Source organism: Podarcis raffonei, chromosome 2, assembly GCF_027172205.1.
Source record: "Podarcis raffonei isolate rPodRaf1 chromosome 2, rPodRaf1.pri, whole genome shotgun sequence".
Lineage (NCBI taxonomy): Eukaryota > Metazoa > Chordata > Lepidosauria > Squamata > Lacertidae > Podarcis > Podarcis raffonei.
Window position 1 is genome coordinate 113,091,288 of NC_070603.1, and position 19,811 is coordinate 113,111,098.

General features: G+C 45.9%; 1 protein-coding gene across 4 annotated transcripts in view; it reads right to left on the minus strand.

The window, feature by feature from the left end:
- LOC128409053 (zinc finger protein RFP-like) overlaps positions 1 to 15,326 on the minus strand; it is a 203,179-nt gene extending 187,853 nt beyond the window's left edge. The window contains exons 1-8 of one of the 4 annotated variants that reach the window (XR_008329179.1): positions 14,586 to 15,324; positions 11,886 to 11,975; positions 10,190 to 10,420; positions 8,299 to 8,321; positions 6,562 to 6,677; positions 5,901 to 5,927; positions 4,940 to 4,966; positions 1,890 to 3,640 (exon numbers count right to left, since the gene is read on the minus strand). Coding sequence is in view for 3 of the 4 variants with exons in the window: in XM_053379248.1 (XP_053235223.1) it covers positions 3,096 to 3,640; positions 4,940 to 4,966; positions 5,901 to 5,927; positions 6,562 to 6,677; positions 8,299 to 8,321; positions 10,190 to 10,420; positions 11,886 to 11,975; positions 14,586 to 15,002 (1,476 nt within the window). In the remaining variant the exon portion in view is untranslated. Of the gene's footprint in view, positions 1 to 1,827; positions 3,641 to 4,939; positions 4,967 to 5,900; positions 5,928 to 6,561; positions 6,678 to 8,298; positions 8,322 to 10,189; positions 10,421 to 11,885; positions 11,976 to 14,585 lie in introns of those variants that run through there. The other 3 variants (XM_053379249.1, XM_053379248.1, XM_053379250.1) reach the window with 3 other exon arrangements.
- Between the last annotated feature and the right edge of the window lie 4,485 nt (positions 15,327 to 19,811).

The following is a 19,811-nucleotide window of genomic DNA, read 5'->3' on the forward strand; positions in this document are numbered from 1 at the left end:
AACCGCCGACCATGCGATCGGCAAGTCCTAGGCGCTGAGGTTTTACCCACAGCGCCAGTTTGTTTCAAATTCCTTTTGTGCACAACTTGGTCAAATTCGACGTTTGCACCAGCGTCCTGTAGCGTCTGGCAGCCTAAAGTACGGTAAACAAGTTATTTACTGGCTCCTCTTCTCTATTCCTTTTTAAAGCCACGGTTCGGAGGAATTTCCCTCGTGAAACTAATTAAAACCACATCTGAGGATGAAAGATGCATTTTAGCCGTGACAGGACGACACACAATGTTCTGGAGCAGAACCAGCACTAAACCAAACAATGGCTTGCCCAAATGCACAAGCATGCAGCCTCCTGGATAGGAGGAGATCTTGGGCCTTTTGCTCCCTCTTCAGTCTTGCTGCTGCTGAGAGCTAAGCCTCCTCCGCACTCTGCACATGCCCCCAAGACAGGGAGTCAGGTGGGCCATGTGCAGGAATGGCAGTGATGAGAAAACAGGGCACAGAGTTTCTACTGGCTGGTGAGGGAGAAGAGACTTGGAACTAGGGTTTTGAGAGAACTGTTTAGGTTCTTAAGGAAATGCACCTTGCAGGGGTGACTCCCCTCCCTTTGCGAGCCTGCCTTCATTTTGGGCATTTCATTATGGAACTACAGTACAGTGGTACCTCGGGTTACAGACGCTTCAGGTTACAGACTCTGCTAACCCAGAAATAGTACCTCGGGTTAAGAATTTTACCTCAGGGTGAGAACAGAAATCGCACGGCGGCAGTGGGAGGCCCCATTAACTAAAGTGGTACCTCAGGTTAAGAACAGTTTCAGGTTAAGAACGGACCTCCAGAATGAATTAAGTTCTTAACCTGAAGTGCCACTGTACAAAAGAAAACAGCAGTTCCCTGAGATTCTTATTTGCAGTTCTTTGCACTTTGAGAAATGTGGTGCTTTATACATTTAATCAGCATCCTAATTTCTTCTTCTTCTCCTTCTTCTTCTTTGGCGATCACTTGTAGCTGAGTAAGATTGTCTTCCATAAACACGGTTTTAACAATGAGTCCGTAAGTGACTGTGGAGGCCAATTCTGGATCCACACCTGGTGGATAAAAAAAGCTCAAGAGATCCAGCACTTCGCATCCTAATTCGTGGTGGCTAATTCACGGTGGCTGGCCCTGTTGTTTTGTTGTTGTTGTTTAGTCATTTAGTCGTGTCCGACTCTTCGTGACCCCATGGACCAGAGCACACCAGGCACTCCTGTCTTCCACTGCCTCCCGCAGTTTGGTCAAACTCATGCTGGTAGCTTGGAAAACACTGTCCAACCATCTCGTCCTCTGTCGTCCCCTTCTCCTTGTGCCCTCAATCTTTCCCAACATCAGGGTCTTTTCCAGGGAGTTTTCTCTTCTCATGAGGTGGCCAAAGTATTGGAGCCTCAGCTTCAGGATCTGTCCTTCCAGTGAGCACTCAGGGCTGATTTCCTTCAGAATGGATAGGTTGGATCTTCTTGCAGTCCATGGGACTCTCAAGAGTCTCCTCCAACACCCTGTACACATGCCTTATATTCTGTCAGCCTTCCTGCCAAGAGATTGTACTTACCTTCCCAGACTCCAAACAACTGAAAATTAGAAACTATTGCGGGAAGCAGCTTCCAGTCCCCCCCCCCCCCAAGCATAACCAGAGAGTGAAAAAAGCCTAAGGTTGTCAGAAGTGTTTGCCAAGCAGATTTTTATTTATGTTATGCTACAGGACTTGGCACTGTAAATAACATGCCAATGATACGGAGGAGAAAACAGCACAAATAGAAGATGTTTGCAAATTAAGGTCCATCTCAAAGACGGAGGTACAGATGGAAATGTCTCCACATTCCCTGCGCTATGGAACAAGCTATGGGAGTAAATTTATTGTATACTTAAAGGATAACCATAAAACTTTAAAGACACTAGCAGGACTGATATAACTCCTACAATGTAGATAAGAAGTAAAAAGTTAAAATACGTGATTGGATTTGATAAGGGATACCAGCTGAAGGGAAGGAGGGAAGTTGCATGCTCGGCAGAGCAAAAATGTTTATATGTTGATTAATGTATTGTATTGTAAGAATGATTGTGTAAAGAAAATAATAAAAATTTATTGGGGGGGGGGAGGAAAAAGCTACCATCACCTAAGTGGCTTGATCTCTATGCCTTATCCTCTTGTCAGTGCTCATGAAGGGCTCCTGTCTAACTTGCCATCAGAACAAAAATGGCCCCCAGAAAGCTTAGCACATTACCTGACCCCAAAGAGATATTATCAAAAAGCTTCACCCACACTTCTGGTTTCCAGTTGCAGTTCAATTCCTAGAAGGGAATGGGGGAACTCAATGTCGTTGGACTCCTACAAAGCCTGATTTGCAATACAAGGGCTGATGGGAATCAAGATTCCCCATCTTAGGTTGAGGCAGATGTACCTCCCCTCTCCAGAGGCAGGACCAAGTTTCCCCGCTTTGACTCCTGAATGGCAAGATTCAATCGATGGAGCTGCAGTAACTGAAGGGCACGAGTTGAAGCCAAGCAGCTCTGCACCTGATCTGTGGGCGACTACTACAAATCCCATACAAGCCGCCTTATGGTAGAAAAGTGGAATCATTAATAAACAGAAGTCCACCATAGCTGAACTTTTCCCCCTTTGGTGTGTCTTCTAAAGGCCCTGCCAAAAATATATAGCTGGGGGAGGAAAAGGTTTTAAATAACAGCCAGGACTGAAGCTGTAGGGCAGGATTGGGGAGGTTCTGACCCTCCAGTTGTTGGGACTACAACTCCCATAATCCCTCACCATCCGCCATGCTAATTGGGGCTGAGGGAAGCTGGAGCCCAGCACCGTCTGGAGGGCCACTGGTTCCCCATGCCCAATGTAGGGAGTCTCTAATCCCACCTGTTTCGTTTAGGTTTTCACATTGATTCTGTTTTCTCTCATCGCCGATGGAAGTTAAGATCTAGGACTGGGAGACACCATTACTGTTGGGAAGCCGCTAAGACCGTAAGCTCCTTGCCTGGGTGTAGAGAAAGCGCTAGAACGTCACCTTTCAGGACGGTGGAAGTTACTGTAGCTGAGATGGGGGAAGATTTGCCCTTAGAATTCAGCACTTCAACCTGACCCCTCTCCACACCCGGAAAAAGGGGAGGATCTTCTCCCCAGAGAACGAGGCCAGCTGGAAAGCGAAGATCGGGTCGTCCGAATCGACGTCAAAGAACTCCACACGACCCTCTTCGTAGCTCAGGGAGACTCGGATCTTCCTGAGCTTGTTACGCCTCAAGATCAAGGGGGTTGGCTTTGGGGATGTGAAAGCCAGAATTTGGCACAGGGAGGATAAGTCGTGGCTGTTGTGGAACGACTTCCCCACAGCCCAGAACCCCTCGTCCGGGCTTATGCGGACCTGCCCCTTCCTTCTCACGGACTCTCTCGCAACCCCCACGGCCCACCGGCCCAAATTTTCCTCCACCTCCACCTCCCACCAGTGTCTCCCCGAAGCAAATCTTTCGCGGCCCAACACGCTCATCATGATGTCGAATCTCTCGGGGTTGTCGGGCACGGATTGGTATCGACTCCCTCTTCTCACACTCTTCAGGTCCTCAGAAAGGATGAGGAAGGGGTTTGCGGTGTCAGGATCCAGAGTGAAATTCACTGCAGAGGGGAAGGTAGATAGATAGATGATAGATAGATAGATGATGATAGATAGATAGATAGATAGATAGATAGACAGATAGATAGATAGATGATAGATAGATAGATAGATAGATAGATAGATAGATAGATAGATAATAGAGATAGATGATAGATAGATAGATAGATAGATAGATGATAGATAGGTAGATATAGATAGATAGATGATGATAGATAGATAGATAGATAGATAGATAGATAGATAGATAGATGATAGATAGGTAGATGATAGATAGATAGATGATAGATAGATAGATAGATAGATGATAGATACATAGATAGATAGATAGATGATAGATAGGTAGATATAGATAGATAGATGATGATGATAGATAGATAGATAGATAGATAGATAGATAGATAGATGATAGATAGGTAGATAGATGATAGATAGATAGATAGATAGATATAGATAGATAGATGATAGATAGATATAGATAGATAGATAGATAGATAGATAGATGATAGATAGACAGAAAGAAGAGCAGGGTGTATTAAATCCTTGGAAAGACTAGTCTCAGAGGCTAGAGCGGATCTGGGGGGAACTTTTTCAGCTTCCGAGGGCCACATTTCATCCTGGGCAACCTTCCAGAGGCCAGTGGTGGGCGGGGTCAAATGGAAAAGTGGGCGGGGTAGCAGATGCAACTCTGACCTCCACACTAGGTGATATTCCAGCCATGCAAAAACCAAAGGCCTCCACACACACAACATACACACACATCTTCATCTAGGCATGCAAGAGGCATTGCGGCAGTTGGCGGACACCTTCTAGCCAGGCAAACACATTCAGGGAAGGCCAGTGATAGGGGTTTGCCTAGGGAGAGTCTGGAGGGGGCCAGATAAGATAGGCCTTGAGGCCTGCTTTGGCTACCAGGGCCTGTGGTCCTCCCCACCCCCACTTCTCATAATGTCTCCTTTCTCCAGACCAGATTTTGGCAGCCTGGTGCCCTCTGAGGAGATTTGTAGGATTTCCGCCAGTCATTACAGTCACGCTGTCTGGGGCATCTGAAAGCTCTGGAGGATATCATTCTCCAACCTGATGCCTTCCATGTTTTGGACTACAACTCCCATCATGCCCTAGCATTGATGATGCTGGCTGGGGCTGATGGGAGTTGGAGTCTGACAGCGCCTGGAGGGCCCCAGCCCTGACCTGACATAACTCAATTAAATACTTCAATGTGGGGCTGCTGCTGAGCCTCCATCCCCCATCAAAAGTTTCCCACTTTTTTATTTTATTTTTAGTTCTATGCATATAGTTACCTTTGTACAAGTCTTGATTCAGAGACTCTGTTGTGCAGGGGAAAGAGAGACAAATTAAATCAGACACCATCATACACAGAGTGGTCTGTCATTTAATGTTTCAAGAGGGAGTGAAACCTCTCACACTAAACTAATCATGTTCACATTTCAATTAGAACTGCATTTAGTTAATTGTTGGTTTTTTTGAATTCTCGGATGTGGTTTCCATTATCAGAGAGGGCAACCTTTTAACCCTGGTTGTTTCTACACTAGGTCTTTTTTCCTGTTTCTTAAATTACTATCCTTTGTTCACTCAGTCTTTAAGGAGAATCTATCATTGTTGCTAAATTGTTGCATTCCAGTGTTTTCTTTGCTGTACACCCAATTTTTCATTGGTTTTTTTTAATGATCATTTTTATGATAAAACAGTCTGGACAGACAGAGCACTTTTGAGGCTTTCAAAGACTAGTGTGACTTTAATTAAAAGATTCCTGTTCTCCTTGTTTTATTGTTTCTGGTTCAGGGTGTTTGTAGGATTAGTGATTAAATGGTCCAGAATTTCTCTTCTCTGGGTCTTAGACTTTTCCTTCTCTCTCCCTCTCACCCGTTCTCAATGAAATAGTGCTATTTCTCGATCAAAACAGAAACAGAAAAAATAGTGCATGGAATCTGGATCTCTAAAACAACTACTTGATGAGTGACAGAAGCCAGCTAATCTCTGATCTCCCAGCCACACTAATCAGTAGGCAACAAAAAAAAGCAGACCTTGCAAAGAGAAAACTTCTAATTCATGTTGCAAAGAACCTTTGCTGAACAGGAGTTATTTGTGTATAAGCTTTATAGAACTGGTCATGAAGAACAAATTATATTTTCACTTTTGGAAAAGAAGAACCACAGCCCACATTCTAGTGTGGAAGCAACCTCTATCTCAAGCACCATCTCCCATCAAAATTTCCCTTCCCGTACATTCCCAGAAAACTACCTTTGTTTACTGCTTCCTCCAGAGATTCTGCCATGTGGAGAAAAGGATGACAAATTTACTCAGACCACCATATACTGTAGATAGCAATGTGTAAATTCATGCGAGAAAGAGAGAAAAAAAGAACTGAAAACCACACAAGAGTCTCACTTACACAAAATTAAGTATAGTGTTGAAGGAGTCCTGTGGCACCTTGCAGACTAACCCATTTATTTGTTCTGGCCGAAGCTTTCATGGACTGAAGAACCACAAAATTGTACGCCATAATAAATATATCTTTTGATCTTTAAGTTGCCACAGGCTCTTTCTTGCCCCGCCAGGTGCCTCTCAAGAGAGCAATGGCATCAAGCTACATTCTCCTCAGAAACAGATATGGATGGTGGGAGACGAGATTCTTTCACCCTGATGCCCACAGATTATTTTGTGAGGAAAGCAACCAGCTTGCCTTTAATGCAAGCTCATCAAAAGATCCACCAAAGTGGAGTGGAATGGAATGGAAGGGGACAATATTTATTGGGACGCCAGTTCAGACATCTGGAGGAACCACAGGAGAACCACTTCCTCTTCATCAAGGGCCTCTCTTTCCTCATATCCCAGAGCTGGTAGCCTCTCAAAGGTCTATACCCAGCCCCCTCCCCTCAGATCCCGTGACTACCACCAATACCTTTATATTTCTCCATAGCTTCTTCCAGAGCAGAATTCGTCTGAGAGTAAATCCTGAACTTCTCTTCCAGTCCTGGAGAAAGGTCCACCAGCTGTCTCACTTGCCCTTTCTCATATCTGCAGGGGAAGCAGGTAAAACAGAGAAGTCTGCCATGGCCCCTGCCCAGGCAAACTCCTCTGAGGAGAGCTATCCTGAGGATACAGATCCATTCCCGGGTTTGCCCCATATGGAGCTCCTCTGAAACCTAAGGAGACATCATCTCCACCAGACACGCCCCACAAAACGGTTCACAGATTCCTGAGAGCCCCGTGGAGATAGCTCTGTTGCTGGAAATCTCAGGGTGAAGAACATTCCTTCTTGGGCAACTTTTCAATGGTGGGCAGGGTCAAAGACAAAAGTGGGTGGGGCGGTGCAGTAGGCTCATTTTTGCACACAGGTACAACGCCCACCCCTCGCCTCTTTCTCCTCCCTCCACACAAGCAAGAGGCATGATCAGAGTGCAAGGACATTCCAGCAAGGCAAAAACATTTGGGGTGCAAAACACACCCAGCAAGAAGTGTGGCTTGGAGAGAGGGCCAGACAGCCACCCCTAGTGTAGAAGATGGGAAACTGGATTCAGAGGGAGGTGTAGTAATAATAATAATAATAATAATAATAATAATAATAATAATACGATCATACCTCAGGTTACAGATGCTTCGGGTTGCGCAATTTCGGGTTGTGCACCGCGCCGAACCCAGAAGTACAGGAACGGGTTACTTCCAGGTTTCAGCGCTTGGACATGTGCAGAAGCGCTAAATCACACTTTGCGCATGCGCAGAAGTGCCAAATCGCAACCCGCGCATGTGCAGACACGGCGCTGTGGGTTGCGGACGCTGTGGGTTGCGAACGTGCTTCCCGCACAGATCACATTCGCAACCCGAGCGTCCACTGTACTTGTTATTTCTTTGTTACAAAGAGGTATCCATTAAGGCTGGGCAATATCTGGTTTTCAACATTGTGATATATCAGCAGCTAAACATTGCAATATATCATGATGTCTGAAATAAGGATGGAGGCACTGGCTGGCTTCACAGTCTGATATCACCCAGCCCTTGTCTCCATCACTGCATCACACTGCTGACTCAGTTTGTGATCAATTACGACCCCAAGATCCTTTTCAGGGATTTACAATCCCAAGATCCTTTTCACACATACTGCTGCCAAGCTAGGTTATCTCCCACCCTAAACCTCTGCACTTGATTTATTTTTATCTAAATAATGAACTTTGCATTTGGCTTTGTGCTGGGTTTGGCCAAGAATCCCCCTTCCTCCCTATCAAAATATTCTTGACCAGTTTTTTTCCCCTTAAGAAATGTTTAGGGGTAACTCTCATTTTGACTCAAGAAAATCACCATTTGAGAGTTCAAATCGGGGGAAATAAATACAATAAATGGACAAAAGTACAAAGATTCACAAAACGTTTAGGGGTATACGTACCCCTGCACCCCCCCCCAAAAAGCACTGTTCTCGACAGCATCAAACACAGGGTTGAAACTAGGTGGGCTAGGAAGCCCCTTTCCACTCTCTGATTCTACGACAGTACCTGGGATGCCTTGGTTGGTAGAGCATAAGACTCTTATTAATTTCAGGCAAAAGATTCCTTCCTTGGGGGTTGGACTAGATGACCCTCAGGGTCCCTTCCAACTCTACAATTTGATGGTTCTATGACTCAAGGAGTGAGAAAGTGCCACTTACCTGCTCAAAACCTTTTTGATGTCCTGACAGCATGGGAAGAAGGGGGAGAAAGAGTTCTGTTCAGCTGCACAAACACAACACAGGCTGGATTGCTTGTTATTCTGCTGGGAATTAATGTTTTTTCCTTCCGCCTTGAAAATGGAACTGCCACTCCCCACGTTTGTGTCAACTTTATTTCTAATCTTATGATTCAAGAAGACTTCCCCTTTCTTGTAAAGGGAGTTGGGAATGGTCTTTTTATCTTGGTTTGTAAAAAGCAGGAATTAATCCTCCCCGAGATTACTTGCCATGTGAACAGTCGTCTCTTGAGTATCGGCTGTGTGTGCAAATTCTGCCAGCTGGAAGCAAAAGGGGTTATATGCAGAGCACTGAACGGCTGAGTGTTTGCGATATCATGAGCGCCGTGCCCCAAATCTCCCCACTTCAGTTTCTTTCCCCACCTTAAACACATTTTTGAAAGTTCTCTATGATTGTTTAAAAGCAGAATCCTTGAGAACTCCCAGAAGTGCAAGCTGGATTTCGAAGGGGCAGAGGAACCAGAGACCAAATTGCAAACATGCGCTGGATTATGGAGAGAGCTAGAGAGTTCCAGAAAGACATCTACTTCTGCTTCATTGACTATGCAAAAGCCTTTGACTGTGTCGACCACAGCAAACTATGGCAAGTTCTTAAAGAAATGGGAGTGCCTGATCACCTCATCTGTCTCCTGAGAAATCTCTCTGTGGGACAAGAAGCTACAGTTAGAACTGGATATGGAACAACTGATTGGTTCAAAATTGGGAAAGGAGTACAACAAGGCTGTATATTGTCTCCCTGTTTATTTAACTTATATGCAGAATTCATCATGCAAAAGACTGGGCTGGATGAATCCCAAACCGGAATTAAGATTGCTGGAAGCAATATCAACAACCTCAGATATGCAGATGACACAACTTTGATGGCACAAACTGAGGAGGAATTAAATAACCTTTTAATGAGGGTGAAAGAGGAGAGCGCAAAATATGGTCTGAGGCTCAACATCAAAAAAACGAAGATCATGGCCACTGGTCCCATCACCTCCTGGCAAATAGAAGGGAAAGAAATGGAGGCAGTGAGGGATTTTACTTTCTTGGGCTCCATGATCAGTGCAGATGGTGACAGCAGTCACGAAATTAAAAGACGCCTGCTTCTTGGGAGAAAAGCAATGACAAACCTAGACAGCATCTTAAAAAGCAGAGACATCACCTTGCCGACAAAGGTCCGTATAGTTAAAGCTATGGTTTTCCCAGTAGTGATGTATGGAAGTGAGAGCTGGATCATAAAGAAGGCTGATTGCCAAAGAATTGATGCTTTTGAATTATGGTGCTGGAGGAGACTCTTGAGAGTCCCATGGACTGCAAGAAGATCAAACCTCTCCATTCTGAAGGAAATCAGCCCTGAGTGCTCACTGGAAGGACAGATCCTGAAGCTGAGGCTCCAATACTTTGGCCACCTCATGAGAAGAGAAGAGTCCCTGGAGAAGACACTGATGCTGGGAAAGATGGAGGGCACAAGGAGAAGGGGGCGACAGAGGACGAGATGGTTGGACAGTGTTCTCAAACCAACATGAGTTTGACCAAACTGCGGGAGGCAGTGGAAGACAGGCGTGCCTGGCGTGCTCTGGTCCATGGGGTCACGAAGAGTTGGACATGACTAAACAACAATAAATGGTGCTATAAACGACCACTATAAAGGCATAATTTAACAGAAGAACCGGGGGGGGGGGAATCATCAAGGAAATCATATATGGGTAACAGAAGTGAGTATATGTGTCATTTGAAGAGCGAAGGTGGACATGATCTGGGCTTATCCAATGGGGGCAAAATGAAAAGACGTTTCTATTGTGTACCTCTGGAGCCAAACTCAGCCTCACCTGTGGAAATTCGTTTTCCGGCTGCTGGCAGTTCCTCTCCACTTCAGTGATCAGGTTACTGAGATGGGAAATCTCTTCTGTGAGTCTGGTGAGGTTTTCCTTCTGGATCACTTCCACCTCTTTCTTTAGGCCTTCGAGCTTGGCCAGCCTGAGGAGCTCCATTTCTTCCAGGAAGTTGTACATTCGCTCAAAGGCAGACACGACCCTCTGCTTCTCCATTTCTAATTCCGTCTGGCGGGGAGGGAAACACAGAAATTGTCAACGACGGGCCGTAACCACGGAGGGCTGGTTCCTACATGCAGGTGTATAACTCCTGAAGAGAAGAAGGCGCCAACCCTCTCCCCGCCTGTGATTCCCAAGTGACGTAGGATAAACATCTCAAGGCCTTCCACATGTGCTCTGTCAGGAAGATTTTGAGCAGGGGTCAGCAACCTTTTTCAGCCATGGGCCGGTCCACCGTCCCTCAGACCATGTGGTGGGCGGGACTATATTTTGGGGGGGAAATGAATGAATTCCTATACAATGGTACTTCAGGTTAAGTACTTAATTCGTTCCAGAGGTCCGTTCTTAACCTGAAACTGTTCTTAACCTGAAGCACCACTTTAGCTAATGGGGCCTCCCACTGCTGCCGCGCCGCCAGAGCATGATTTCTGTTCTCATCCTGAAGCAAAGTTCTTAATCTGAAGCACTATTTCTGGGTTAGCGGAGTCTGTAACCTGAAGTGTATGTAACCTGAAGCATATGTAACCTGAGGTACCACTGTACCCCACAAATAACCCAGAGTTGCATTTTAAATAAAAGCACACATTCAACTCATGTAAAAACACCAGGCAGGCCTCACAAATAACCCAGAGATGCATTTTAAATAAAAGGACACATTCTACTCAGGTAAAAACATGCTGATTCTTGGACCGTCCGTGGGCCAGACTGAGAAGGCGATTGGGCCTCATCTGGCCCCCGGGCCTTAGTTTGCCTACCCCTGATTTTGAGCATGGCGGGGCAGGATGGAAATCCAGACAAAGATGTGATCTCCCAAGCCTACATCCCCGGAATGTATGTACTCCTGTCTTAGTGATGTCTACGTTGACTTGGTCATGTCTACAGAATGGAAGATGGCAGTATCCCCAAGGATGTGCTCTGTGGGGAACAGGCTTCTGGCACCAGGCCCATCGGCAGACCAACTCTGCGTTACAAAGATGCCTGCAAATGTGCCAATGGCTCGTAGTCCACACTTGACTCTTCAGCTAGAGGTCAGCCTGGAACACCAATCAGCCTAATGTTGAGATGTCTTTTGGGGGCATGAGGAGTCTTCTAGGCAAAGACTATAATCTGCTCTTGTCCTCTATACAGTGGTACCTCGGGTTAAGAACTTAATTCGTTCTGGAGGTCTGTTCTTAACCTGAAACTATTCTTAACCTGAGGTAGCACTTTAGCTAACGGGGCCTTCCGCTGCCGCCGCACGATTTCTGTTCTCATCCTGAGGTAAAGTTCTTAACCTGAGGTACTATTTCTGGGTTAGCGGAGTATGTAACCTGAAGCATCTGTAACCCGAGGTACCACTGTATGTTGTTTTTTTAAATACTACATCTGCCATAATCCCTGACCCCTGGCCACGCAGACTGGGGCTGATGGGAGTTGTAGTCCAAAACAGCTGCTCTAGCTAGGGGAACGTTGTACCTTAAGAATAAGCACTTACCAGACATTCTTTGCTTCTTAGTTCTTCAGCTAGTTTCCGATCCGCCAGAATTTCTCTCTCTTTTTCCAAACACTTCAGCTCAGCCTTTTCCTCGAGAAGCAAAAAGAAAAGAAAAGAAAGAATGTTTATATGGAGAATTATTGATGCCACTGATTAATTTCCTTTGAAAGCCATGTTTGATATGGCTGCAGGACTAGCAAACTGTCCTCCGTATTTTGCCTTGGATAAATCAGGGAGCTCTTTTGAGACATGGGCCTTTCACATCTTCTCTGCTCAAATGGGTATTTAAGAAGGTATTTTTGTCCGCATTTTATTTGCAAGTTGCATCTTTTGGGCCACGCTTAACTGGAGACCCAGGCACAATGTGCAGTTATGTATTTATTACAACAACTAGGGTAACGCTGAACCCTCTCTCATTTCAATGTTCACAAATGAGCATTAGAAATCACCCCAGAATTGGCCTTACTAAACATCTTCTAATACAATAGTGCCCATTTACACCACAAAGAACTCACAACCCACCTACTTTCAGCAGCCAGAAACACCATAACCATACACTGGAGAGACCTGTCAGGAGTAAGCATGGACCAACGGTACCAAATAGTATGGGAAACAGCCTTACTAGAAAAACTAACCAATAAACTGAAACTGACACGGGGACAAACAGAAGAAGACGCCTTTACCCCGGTATGGCTCCCCTTTATCACATACACAGCCCAACAGGACAACGACAAAAATCCACCAACAGCCTACAAATCAATATGGCTAACCTGATCCAAAACACCCACCCACCCCACTCACACATGAAAACAAAGATCACCACAGCCAATCACAAACAAACAACCACACCCTAGGCCAACCCCAACCTCTCTCACCACCAAAGGAACACAAGTGAACAGCACAGAACCTGCACAAGTGATGCTGACACAAAACCCCACATATATTAAGTATAACAGAAACTTCGCCACCCCCCCACCGCCTCCCCTTTCCCCCCTCCCCCCTCTTCTTCCTAATATCTCAACAAATGAAACTGATCTGTAAAAAATGTTACTTGGAAAAAGAGAGAGAGAGAGAGAGAGAGACATTGCACATACTTTTGTAAACCAAGAAAATCTCTAATAAAAATGCATTAAAAACAACAACAACAACAAATGAGTAAACGAGAGAGGAGAAAATATGGAGGGGGGAATAAGGAAAAAGAGAAAGGGGTGTTTCTTTTCAGGAGTGGACACCTGAAGATTTCTCTCTTTTTTCTTTTGAAGAACTATACTCTATGAGAGAGCAGCTTCAACCAAAGTTTGTGAATGGAAGGAAAACGGCATGCGCTCTTAGATTATAACCGCAAACCGAGCCCAATGAAGCAATACAAATTCTTCCAGGAAAAAGGAGAATAAAGCTGTAGTCTTGTATTCATTTATCTGGGAGTGATCCCCATAGAAACCAGTGGGACTTACCTCTGAGTAGATCTGTGTAGGACTGTGCTGCAAACAGAAGTGTGGTGTACTGAATGTGCGTTTCCGAGCACAATTCAAAGTGTTGGTGCTGACCTTTAAAGCCCTAAACGGCCTTGACCCAGTATACCTGAAGGAGAGTCTCCACCCCCATCGTTCTGCCCAGACACTGAGGTCCAGCTCCGAGGGTCTTCTGGCGGTTCCCTCGCTGCAAGAAGCCAAGTTACAGGGAACCAGGCAGAGGGCCTTCTCGGTAGTGGCACCTGCCCTGTGCAACACCCTCCCACCAGATGTCAAAGAGAAGAACAACTACCAGACTTTTAGAAGACATCTGAAGGCAGCCCTGTTTAGGGAAGCTTTTAATGTTTGATGCATTACTGTATTTTAATATTTTGTTGTAAGCCACCCAGAGTGGCTGGGGAAGTCCACCCAGATGGACGGAGTATAAATAATAATAAATTATTATTGTTATTATTACTATTATTATTATTAAAAAGCTGATGATGAATATAGCAATGTTGACAAACGCCGTAAGAGCCCTGCTGGAGCACAGCCATCGACAGCATACATGTCAAAGCACTGTGATACCTCTTTAAACAGGCATGGCTTCCCCCCAGAGAACTCTGGGAGATGTAGTTTGTTACGGGGTGCTGTGAGTTGTCAAGAGACCCCCTATTCCGCTCCCAGAGCTACAATTCCCAGCGCCCCCTATGAAGAGGTATGGACTGCTAAGCCACTCTGAAATCTGAACCACTGCGGTTTCTTCAACTTATTGGAGGAAAAATGGGGTGCCAAGGTGATAAAATAAATATAAACACAGAGAGGGATATGTTCAGCCTAGAGAAGAGCTGGTGACGAGGCAATAGGGCGGCCTCCTTCTGATATCCGAAGCCCTGCCACGTAGATGATGGATCAAACTTGCTTCCTGTCCTGCCACAGCAGCCACCCCGACACCCTTCAGATGCACTGCATCTCCCATCATCCCTGACTGGCTGGAACTGCTGGGAGATGTAGTCCCAAACCCCTGGCGTGCACCAGTTCGGGGAAAGCTGTTCCAGGGGGCAGGAACTGCATGCCCACCTATCAGGGAAGTTGTAGGCGTGGATTTCCTGCAGCAGCAGCCGCGGGCTGGGATGGATGACCTCTGAGGTCCCCTACCACTTTACGATCCCGGTGATTTCCCGCACAGATCCACCACAAGAAAAACAAAGTCACTGCCCCATAATGCCCCACAGCAGGGATTTCTTACCTGCTGGGTCACCTCTTCTATGGGAATCACGGGGTGGTCTCGGTGCTCCTTGGACTTGTCGCACACCACGCAGATAGGGACCCGATCCTCCTTGCAGAAGAGCTTCAGGGGCTCCCGGTGCTTCTGGCACAAACCCCCCTCCTTGGCTTCTGCCCCGCTCCCTTCTTCCTCCAGCTTCCGGAGTATTTCTGTCATGCTGGCCAGCTGCCAGTTGGGCCGGGGGCTTTCTCTCGGGACCGCTTCCCTACACTGGGGGCAAGAGACGCTTTTGCCCCCCTCCTCGCAACACTGGGCCAGGCAGCCCTGGCAGAAATTGTGCCCGCAGTCGAGGATCACCGGGTCCTTGAAGAACTCCAGGCAGATGGAGCAGGTCGCTTCCAAGCACAGCGCCTGGATGAGACCCCCGGGGTGGTCCATGGCTGCCTCGCCCGGGAGCAGAAGAATGACAGCTCTCGCTTCTGATGGCAAATGCAATGACTTTGCAGTCCGTTCCCCGGAATCTCCTCCGGGACTGGCTGAGCGAGGAGCGGCAATGGGCCGAGGGGTGTGCCTTAGCCGGATGTTTTTGCTGCTGTCAGATGGATGGCCTGGGCTAAGAGGGAGGGGTAGATCTCTTTCCTCCAGAAACAGCCATTATCTTTTCTTAGGTTCCTTTAAACTAGGAGTGGCTCCCGGGAATATTTCCTGCCACCCACCAGATCCTAGCAATTAATTTATTTATTGGGGAGACGACGACAGATGGGGATGTACATTATATTCCCCTCCCCGCCCACCTGATCTGCTGCGATCCCCAAGGAGCTGTGTGCACGTGTTTGTGTCTTCGTCTGTATATATGCGTACACGTGACAGCACCTGACGTGGCGCGCTCTTATGCTCAAGGTATAGGGATAGTTTGGGGGCGATCAAAATGATAATGGAGCTGGGACAACTCCCCTAGGAGGGGCGTGGCAACATCTGGGCCTTTTTAGGTTGGAAAGAAAGGCGGGAGCGATGGGGAAATGAAAGGTGTGCGCAAAATCAGGCGTGTTGAACACGCTGTGAGCCGCCTTGAGGTCTTCGGATGAAGGGGGAGATACAAATTTAATAAATGGAAACAATAATATTGGAACTCATGGGGTTCAAATGAAGCAGAACATTAGAGGCAAAAGAGAATACTTCATACAGCACAGTTAAACTATGAGCATCTACTACCAGAAGATGTGGCACAGGTAACAACCAATTTAGGCATGTCCAAATGATGTACAATCATGCATGGCACCTGTTGCGGGAATTTATGTATAGGTTGGGGGGGTTGCCCCTCCAGCAGATATCATGCACATGCAGCCTGCTACCAAAATCAGCACAATCACTTTTGTGACTTTTGTGATTTGTCCCCACAAAACACTTCATCACAGTTTCCTCCTATCTATTCAAAGGGCCTTTGCTGCACAATACCAAACGTAACAATTCGCTGATAAATGAATCTATGTACTGGCTCACTGGGAAAACTTCAGAAATTCATATAGACATGTGAGCTCAGCTACTCAGCAGCCCCTCTGCCTGAGTGATAATTCCTGGCATCCTGATACCTGAGTGCCAGACAGGTAGCCATTCCAGAAATAACAAACCCAGATGAAGACAAAAGGGTGTGATTAATTTGGCTGGGAAACAGGGAAATGTAAATATCTCTTTTGTTACACTTGACGGGTGTTTGGTGGAGGGAAAGGAGAACCATGGGGCAGGGTCCAGGATGCTCAGATTACTGCCACCAGACCTCCCCTTTCATGATGTAACCATGATGTATGAGTGATGTAGTTTGGGGCGGTGTAACATGGGGATTAGCAGCTAATAAAACTTCTCTTTTGTTCAGGGCTTCCATCTTGTTCCACCTTGTGGCAGGTGGGAGTCCTGTCGCGACAGTCTTCAATAAAGACCAAGCCTACTGGCTGCTGTTTTGCTCTGGTATTCCTGGCTGGTGTCCTTGTTTTTTTGTCCAAGGGAGCCATCAGATTTCTCCATTAACACGCCAAACTTGGAAGCAGCCCCAAAGTGTTGTAAAAATGCCACGGAATGGGGCAGAACGGGCTTAGGTGTCTTCCACTGCCCCGCACGGCGGGATTCGGAACTTAACTCCTGTCCAAAAGAAGGATTGCCTGCGATGGCTATCAACTCGGAGGGTTTGAATAGGGGTTATTGGATAAAGCTGTCTATAAAGCTACCAGCCTTGATGGCTGTGCGCTGCATTCAGTGCCAGAGGTGGTCTCCCTCTGACAGCTGCAAGTGGGAAAACTGGCTATTGTACTCAGGTCCTGGCTGCACACGCTCCATTGGCATCTGATTGGCAAATAAGAAAATGGAAAGCTGGACAGGCTGGTCCTTTGACCTGATCTGGTGGGCTCTCCTTGTCCTCTTACCCCACTTTTGGGTGCAATGTTTGCTGTCTGCACCTACATGATATATTTACCTTTCCCCATTCCGAGTCTCCATTTATATATTGTTAATAATAAATTTTTATATGCCTGTTGTCATTGTCCATGGAGTTTTCTTGGCAGGGATACTGGAGTGGCTTGCCGGTTCCTGCTCCAGGTGGATCACATTTAGTCAAAACTCTCCACTATGACCTGTCCATCTTGGGTGGCCCTGCACGGCATAGCTCATAGCTTCTCTGAGTTATTCAAGCCCCTTCGCCATGGCAAGGCAGTGATCCATGAAGGATCTAAACCTAGGACCTAAACCTATCCATTCTGACGGAAATCAGCCCTGAATGCTCACTGGAAGGACAGATCCTGAAGCTGAGGCTCCAATACTTTGGCCACCTCATGAAAAGAGAAGACTCCCTGGAAAAGACCCTGATGTTGGGAAAGATGGAGGGCACAAGGAGAAGGGGACGACAGAGGACGAGATGGTTGGACAGTGTTCTCGAAGCTACCAGCATGAGTTTGACCAAACTGAGGGAGGCAGTGGAAGACAGGAGTGCCTGGCGTGCTCTGGTCCATGGGGTCACGAAGAGTCGGACACGACTAAACGACTAAACAACAACAACAATAAATTTTATTAGTATTTTCCACACAACAAAAAATAACAAAACACAAAAACAAGCACACACACACAAAAAACCAAATCCAAATCTTACAATTTAATAATATAAACACTAAAAAGAAAAACAAACATTGACTTCCACCAATCCCACAGCACCTCCTTTACCTCTCATTGTGTCTTCCTGTTTTCCTTATCATCTCTATCCTGGCATCTAGATATAAATCCCTCTTTCTTATCCTTTCACTTCACAAGTTTATTCCAGACTCAGCCAGATTTCTGTCCTCGAACCTTGGCTTTTAAGGTATTCATTTAGGCACTCCCATTCCTTTTTCACTTCACTTTTTGGTTTTTGACCGATTATATCTGTCAGTTTGACTAATTCTAAATATTCTGAAAGCTTACATAACCATTCTCCCCTAGTGGGTAACTGATTTCCTTTCCAATACTTAGCCACCAGGTTTCTTGCTGCAGATATCGCGTATAAGAAAAATTTAGTTTTGCCCTTTGGAATATCATCATTTAAAATTCCTAAAAGGAATGCCTCTGGCCTTTTACTATATGATATTCTTAGTATTTTCTTTATTTCCTTTTGATATTTACTTGTAACCAGTGCCACATTTCCAGAAAAAGAGATGCTGGAACTGACCACGAACACCTCCTTCCTTCTCTTAGAATGGCAATGGCGCCTGAGAGGTGCCTGAACTGAGCTCCAGTAAAAGCTCCAGCTAAGAAAAGCCCTGCTTGTAACATATTTATACACACACAATCTATATGTACGTACTGCTTCTCAGAACATCTCTCACACCTGCAGGGCCATCTTAAGCATATGCGGCGCCGGGTTGCAAAGATCCGCCGGGTGTCCCCAAAGTTGTTGAAAAAAAGGTCACCCGGCGGAAAAGGAATGGGAACCATTTATATTATATAGTGGTACCTCGGGTTACATACACTTCAGGTTACATACGCTCCAGGTTACAGACTCCGCTAACCCAGAAATAGTACCTTGGGTTAAGAACATTGCTTCAGGATGAGAACAGAAATTGTGCGGCGGCAGCGGGAGGCCCCCATTAGCTAAAGTGGTACCTCAGGTTAAGAACAGTTTCAGGTTAAGAACGGACCTCCGGAACGAATTAAGTTCTTAACCTGAGGTACCACTGTACTTGCAGAAACAAAGAAAGTCGATAGACTTGATGGCAGGATTTAAATAAACATTCACATTATTTGTATTAGAAAATGTGTAGAAGATAGAGAAATATTACGGTGTATTTACTTTTACTTTTATGTTTTTAGGTTTGATGTTATGCTATTAGTAACTTTTTCTGTTAGGAGGTAGCAAAGTGGGTGAAAGGAGAAACAAACCAGAAGCGGGTGTTGGGGAAGCCTAGGAAGGGAGGAATATAGAGTAAATGTTAAGAATTTGAGATGTATGTAATGAATGAAAAAGAAAAATGAATAATTTTTTTATTAAAAAAAAAGAGGAAAGGTTGCCCAGAGTTGTTGACCTTTTTTGGGGGGTGAGGATTGCTGGCAATCACTCACCCGCCTCAACGCAGCTGCCAGTCGCACGCCTCACAGAAGTCAACAATCATCTGCCCAATTGCCGCCAGCAGCCACAAATCGCCCACCAAATTGCTGCAACAGCCACCCTTGGCACATAAACCAATCACCCGCCCAATCACCACTGTGTATTTCCTAGTCACAGGTGCCAACAATCGCCATAGCTGTCAACCTTTCCCTTTTCTTGCAAGGAATCCTATTCGGAATAAGGGAATTTCCCTTAAAAAAAAGGGAAACAGCTATGACAATCGCCCATCCCCCCTATGCACTACCCGTCTATAAGACGACCCCTAATTTTAAACAGTATTTCTTTATAAAAAATCCTACGTCTTATACACGGAAAAATATGGTACGTCTTCGTACCGTGCCTGATTAAAGTACGGCATTCCCCAGTGTTGGTCACTAACCTGGATGGCTTAAAAAGACGAATGGAAAAAATTTATGGCAGTTATTGCTATCGGAGGCTACTAGCCACAGTGACTTATCCCCTTACCTCCACAGCTCTAAAAGTGCTGCGCTGCCATACTGGAGAAATTTGTCCACCTTTTGTTTCTGAAGAAACAGCGAACTCAGAATATAGGGAAGCTTCGCTGCAAAGAGTCCTTTGTTGCCATTGACAGCCATCATTAAAGGTAAAGGGACCCCTGACCATTA